This window comes from Eriocheir sinensis, chromosome 55, assembly GCF_024679095.1.
Source record: "Eriocheir sinensis breed Jianghai 21 chromosome 55, ASM2467909v1, whole genome shotgun sequence".
In the NCBI taxonomy this organism is placed as follows: domain Eukaryota; kingdom Metazoa; phylum Arthropoda; class Malacostraca; order Decapoda; family Varunidae; genus Eriocheir; species Eriocheir sinensis.
The window spans coordinates 136,132-143,410 of NC_066563.1; the positions used below are offsets into that span (position 1 = coordinate 136,132).

Consider the following 7,279-nt stretch of genomic DNA (forward strand, 5'->3'; position numbering starts at 1 on the left):
CTGGTGCTTCTTCGTGCCCCATTTGAACGTGCCTCTGTAGAACTTCTTGGCCGCCTTCATCCTCTTCTTCCACCTCCTCCGCCTCCGTCGCTCCCTCCTGGCCTTCCGTGAGTCGTGTGGTCGTCGTCGTCGTTGTTTCTCCTCCTCCTGGTCGTCCGCCTTCGTGTCCACAGTGAAGGGGTTCATCGTGACGAGTTCCGGGGGAGTTTCAATCATGTTCATCAGGTTTGTATCGTGTTCTTCATGTTTCAGACCCTCCTCGTCCTCCTCATCTTCCTCTTCCTCTTCGTTAGTTTTGTCATGTATCCTCGGCACTTCAAAGTTAAGATCAAGTCCTTCCTCGTCCTCTTCCTCGTCCTCGTCCTCCACTTCCTCACTTCCTTCGTAAAAATTCCTCTCGGGCCAAAAGCTTCTCGCCCTGCTGAACTCCACGTTGTTACCAGCCAAGGCATGGGACATCTGGACACCACCACCACCACCTCCCTCCACCACCACCGTCACCACCGTCACCACCACCACCGCCACGAGCGTCCCCAGCGTCAGGGCGTGTTCAGACATCTCTCAGGGCGGACGCAGCACTCCCTCCCTTTATCTGCCTGGCGTCACTTCAGGTTCTCTCCTCGCCGTGCTCCCGCTGCATTATGGGGCTTGTCCGGGCCACTAAAAGTCCTTATTTGCCTTCATCTCAGTCTCTACACCCCGTGAAAGGCGTGCCAAGCGTCCCACTGTTATCTGAAACCTGTTAGCGCACTGCAGTTACGATGGAAAAAGAAACAGACGCCGGCGGGACATGGCAATATTAGTTTACTTGAATGTCTGTAAAAAAGGTTTCGATTCCCTTGACTGAATCTGGAATTTGTCGGTCACTGGAGAGCTACGAGGGAATCAGTAAAGGGACTCGGGCCGGGCGAGGCAATATTAGTTTACTTGAATCACTTGAAAACGTCTTCGATTCCACTGATCCGAGTGTCTGGACGCCGTAAGGTGATCCGATGGGGTGAACCTCTTGTTATCTGAACCCCTTTACGATAAAACACGGAAAGAAGTCTGTGGGGAGGTGCGGCATTTTAGATTCACTTCATATCTATAAGGTTCACTAAGTCCTTCAATTCACTTTCCAATTTCCATACAGGGATTTCGAAAGGGATTCAAGACTGTTCCCTCACTCGTGTAGGCAACGCCACGAATGGAAGGAAGGAAGGCAGTCACATGTTCGATAGCGGAGGAGGAGGAGGACGGATGGAAACAGGGTGACATTGGCTGCCTTTCCCCCACTAGGCACAGGGGCAGCCCTTGTACGTGTCCTCAGGAGGGAGCGAGCACCATCAATCACTGCGCCGGGCCTGCCGAGGGAGAGAAAAACAAAATCATCACTCAAGATTGACTGAAATCCATCAATCGTTGTTTAGGAAATCGCACACAATTTGTTTACAAGTGGATTTCTATTATTTTGGTGAGAGAGAGAGAGAGAGAGAGAGAGAGAGAGAGAGAGAGAGAGAGAGAGAGAGAGAGAGAGAGAGAGAGAGAGAGAGAGAGAGAGAGAGAGAGAGAGAGAGAGAGAGAGAGAGAGAGAGAGAGAGACACAAACACACTAATATCCCACTAAATTAAAAAGCAATAAAGAAACATTAAACAAAACAAACAAAAACAAAACGCTACACGCCAGTAAATAAACAACACAAGACTAAAAAAAAAAAAAACGGTCACACAACCAACACGGAGATTCGAACCCCGGGCCACCCAAGAGAGCGCCAGTCGAGTACCCCCGTCACCTCCGCGCCAGGCCCACGGGAGGCGTCGCAGCCACACCTCCGCGTCCCTCCCTCATCAAGGCGGCAGGTAAGGCTCGCCGCACACCTTACCCGGAGTCACGGTCGTGTTGCCTGACCAAGCCTAAGCGGCCCCGAGTTAGGAAATGCTTCTTCTTACCCCACCCGGCGACACCACCACCACCACCACCACCACCATCACCTCAACCACTATCACCACCACCACCACCACCACCATCACCACTACTCTCTTCACTATCATCACCACCACCACCAGTACCATCATCACCATCACGTATCACCACTATCAACACCACCATGCCTCACCACCTCTACCACCATCAACTCCACCATCAATAGCATCAACTTCATCACCTTCTCTGTGCCCCATCATCACCGTCTACACCACCACCACCACCACCACCACCACCTTCACCTCCACCTGTATGCATCACCACGCGCCCACGCAGGTGTCAAATGCTTACCTCCCTCATTTTTTCTTCCAAACGCTTCCCTTCGTGATAAAATGTCGTTGGAGTTTACCTGTTTATGTAGTAATGTCTATATTTGTCTATTTATCCTTCCGTCTATTCACTTGATAATTTTTCATGTACTCATTTTTTTCTTCCCTTGCGCCTTTCATGATGTTTTCTTCTCTCTTCTTCTTTTCTTTACTTTATCACGAATATTTGTTTTATCTACTAAAAAAAAAAATAAAGTTATATTTTTTTTTTTTTTTTTTTTTTATATAATTAACTTAATCATTAATTCGTCTATTTATAAATCATCAAAAGTTATTCTTCCACACACCGACTGATTATTATAGGCCTTCATCTACTCTTGCCTTCCTTCTGTTTTTCCTTCTTTCATTCATCAATTCTTCATTTTTTTAATATTTACTGATTCATTCGATATCTCGCTCTATTTAAACTCATCACACAAAAAGATTCACGCACAAACTAACCCAGCCAGTAGCCTCTCTTCCTGTAGTGCTGCCAAGGAAGTGTTCAATGCTCCACTAAACGTCAATTCTTAAAACCTGTTACTGTAATATTTTTTTCTATCTGGCGGCGCTGCGGGTGAGGCGAGTCTCGGGCGAGGCGTCACCCGCACCACAGTGACGTTTAGCGGCATCTCGCTCAGCGGTACGGATTGATTTCTTTATTTGAGTCGACGTTTAATGCAGCCTCTCGCACTCTCGTAGGTTTTTATTTTCATTAATACCATATAAAAGGTTTTAGTGGGAGAGAAACGTCTTATAAATGAAGAAAAGAGAACGTTTAGGGCCTATTATCCACTTGTATTGATTTATCGTTGAGGTTTATGAAGGTTTTGTGCGAAGGGAACGTTGACTTTATTCATGTCTTCTTTTTGTTGGGTTGGGTTGCGATAAAGAGAAACGTTTGTATGAAGTTATAAAATTACCAAATATGGCGCCTCGGAACATGATGATAAATAATGACATGACGATAGATAACACTTATGAACATGATGATAAATACTAACATGACGATAGATAACACTTATGAACATGATGATAAATACTAACATGATGATAGATAACACTTATGAACATGATGATAAATACTAACATGATGATAGATAACACTTATGAACATGATGATAAATACTAACATGACGATAGATAACACTTATGAACATGATGATAAATACTAACATGACGATAGATAACACTTATGAACATGATGATAAATACTAACATGGTGATAGATAACACTTATGAACATAATGATAAATACTAACATGATGATAGATAACACTTATGAACATGATGATAGATAACACTTATGAACATGATGATAGATAACACTTATGAACATGATGATAGATAACACTTATGAACATGATGATAAATACTAACATGATGATAGATAACACTTATGAACATGATGATAAATACTAACATGATGATAGATAACACTTATGAACATGATGATAAATACTAACATGATGATAGATAACACTTATGAACATGATGATAAATACTAACATGATGATAGATAACACTTATGAACATAATGATAAATACTAACATGATGATAGATAACACTTATGAACATGATGATAAATACTAACATGATGATAGATAACACTTATGAACATGATGATAAATACTAACATGATGATAGATAACACTTATGAACATAATGATAAATACTAACATGATGATAGATAACACTTATGAACATGATGATAAATACTAACATGATGATAGATAACACTTATGAACATAATGATAAATACTAACATGATGATAGATAACACTTATGAACATGATGATAAATACTAACATGATGATAGATAACACTTATGAACATGATGATAAATACTAACATGATGATAGATAACACTTATGAACATGATGATAAATACTAACATGATGATAGATAACACTTATGAACATGATGATAAATAATAACATGATGATAGATAACACTTATGAACATAATGATAAATACTAACATGACGATAGATAACACTTATGAACATAATGATAAATACTAACATGATGATAGATAACACTTATGAACATAATGATAAATAATAACATGATGATAGATAACACTTATGAACATAATGATAAATAATAACATGATGATAGATAACACTTATGAACAATATGATAAATAATGACATGATGATAGATAACACTTATGAACATGATGATAAATAATGACATGATGATAGATAACACTTATGAACATAATGATAAATACTAACATGATGATAGATAACACTTATGAACATAATGATAAATAACATGATGATAGATAACACTTATGAACAATATGATAAATAATGACATGATGATAGATAACACTTATGAACAATATGATAAATAACATGATGATAGATAACACTTATGAACAATATGATAAATAACATGATGATAGATAACACTTATGAACATGATGATAAATACTAACATGACGATAGATAACACTTATGAACATGATGATAAATAATAACATGATGATAGATAACACTTATGAACATGATGATAAATAACAACATGATGATAGATAACACTTATGAACAATATGATAAATAACATGATGATAGATAACACTTATGAACAATATGATAAATAACATGATGATAGATAACACTTATGAACAATATGATAAATAACATGATGATAGATAACACTTATGAACAATATGATAAATAACATGATGATAGATAACACTTATGAACAATATGATAAATAACATGATGATAGATAACACTTATGAACAATATGATAAATAACATGATGATAGATAACACTTATGAACAATATGATAAATAACATGATGATAGATAACACTTATGAACAATATGATAAATAACATGATGATAGATAACGCGGCACAAAGGCGAGAAAAACGACACGGAGGAGAATATCGTGATCAGGAGGGATCGTGATGGCGAGATGAACATGATAATATTAGACACAACTCTGATGATTAACAAACTTGAAATGAAATAAAAATACTCGAGGCGGTAACACACACACACACACACACACACACACACACACACTACCCATACATACATACATACGAACACACAAATAGAATAAGAGGCATACGGACAGTCAGAATAAGAGAGAGGCAAATCGACACACACACACACACACACACACACACACACACACCGGTTCACCTGTTGGGAGCCACTAATCAAGATCACAGGTAAGCTGCCTCAACTGACGCCCACCCTGAGAGGACCAGCCTTAGTGTGTCTGTACGTTACTCTCTTTCTCTCTCTCTCTCTCAATGCAGTAAGTAAACTCGTAAGTAAATCCTCGTGACCACAGCCCTTCCTACCCAACAAACATCTTGCGCCCCCCCCCCCCACTCCCCCCTTCAGTAACTATATGTGAAGACGAGAAACTCTAATTTTTCTTTACAAACGCTTAGGTCGCCGCTGACTTACAATTATACGAAGCTTGCAACACAAAGTCACGTCACGGCGAGCAGGCGCTGCACTAACACACACCCTCCCCACCTGCCTGCCAGATGTACACTGACTCTGTGTCTCTGACTGTGAGTCTGTGACTGACTGAGACGGCCGCTCGCTGCTCGCCTCTCGTTTCTCCGCAGGAGTCACTCTCGCCTCTCAGGGGCTCACGTCCCCGCCTGCCCAGTGCCCACACAGGCCGGCTGAGCCTGAATATCTTGGACTGGGCTCAGCGAACTACATCAGTATGATCTTAGCACTGGGGGGCTGGCACGTGACGGGTTTGTACAGGGCAAACTGGGGTGCCGTGAGGGTCCCAGGAAAAAAATATGACGAATAGAGCAGGGTAAAAATGTTGATACAGAGTATTATCTTAATAAATATTATTACGGATAAAATTGTTATTATCGGCCCGGAATGTCAACCCCTTTGGAGAGTTCAAAGGACTCTGTGCCTAGCTGGCCCCGAGGGGGGGGGGCATCTAATCATGAATAAATAATAAACTGGTAACAAATTATGCGATCCACTAATAAACTGCAGGTTATCAGCATTGACAACAGTCTTAGGAAGGGAACTCCGTAATTTAGTTATATATGAAATAAAACTAGAAAAATTGGTGATATTATAACAACCAGCTGAAAATGCAAACCTGGTTGACCGAGATTGCCAGAAAGGTAGTGGGCGCTTTCAATGTAATGGAAGACCGTGATTATCAAACATGAGACAGTGACGTCAGGGAACCATCGAGGCGGCGAGGCGCGAGAGTAATGTCTCGGCAGGGAAGTAAACAGCTGCCTGGCGACACGCCCGGCCCAGGAGCTTGAAAGAGTCTGCGGGAGAGATGAACGATGCAGAGCAACACTCAAAAAGTAACAAACAAAAAAAATAATAATAATAACAGAAATTTCATCCATTATTATACTAATAAAGAAGATCTTTTTACACTTACGGAGAAGGCAAACTTTGTGATATTACTAAAGCCACCAACCGCGGGTGAGACTCAAAAGACACACCGAACAGTTTTAAAAGCTACATTTTAACCGTCGTGTACACCTAGAAGGCTTTTAGGCATGGAATGTCAAGCTATCCTTCTGGCACCTCCAATATTATTCTACAGGAGCATTACACAGCGGGCTTCTATATCTATTTTTGTTTTTTCCTCACAGACGGCTACTTGATGCACGAATACAGCACATGGCAACAATAATTATATCAAGCGGTTTAAGAAAAGGAGATAAAAATCTGCTTATAATAAAATTACGTGTCTTCAATGGCTTCAACTTAACTTTCCACTGAAAACTTTAAGAATTAATGCTAACAATGACATCCTTGAAATCCCAGACTTTGACTCCATTATGAAAGAACGTAACAGTGGAATACAGTGATGTATCATCGGCAGAAGCTATCATTTTAGTATGCATTTCCTTATGCATATCAAACAGTCAATAAACTAAACAAAAAAGGCTGCAAAACACTGCTTTGAAGAACGCCAGACTTAAGCAGCTTACCAGTACAACACGCTGACTCCTGGCCGGAAAAATTCA

At 40.4% G+C, this 7,279-nt stretch overlaps 1 protein-coding gene across 2 annotated transcripts in view; it reads right to left on the reverse strand.

Annotated features, from left to right (window-relative positions):
- LOC126983862 (uncharacterized) overlaps window positions 1-5,833 on the reverse strand; it is a 76,328-nt gene extending 70,495 nt beyond the window's left edge. For both annotated transcript variants that reach the window (XM_050836993.1, XM_050836992.1), the window contains exons 1-2: window positions 5,712-5,833; window positions 1-1,343 (exon numbers count right to left, since the gene is read on the reverse strand). The exon at window positions 1-1,343 is cut by the window's left edge and continues 25 nt beyond it. In XM_050836993.1, coding sequence (XP_050692950.1) covers window positions 1-558 — 558 coding nt within the window. In that variant the 5' untranslated portion in view covers window positions 559-1,343; window positions 5,712-5,833. The remainder of the gene's footprint in view (window positions 1,344-5,711) is intronic.
- Between the last annotated feature and the right edge of the window lie 1,446 nt (window positions 5,834-7,279).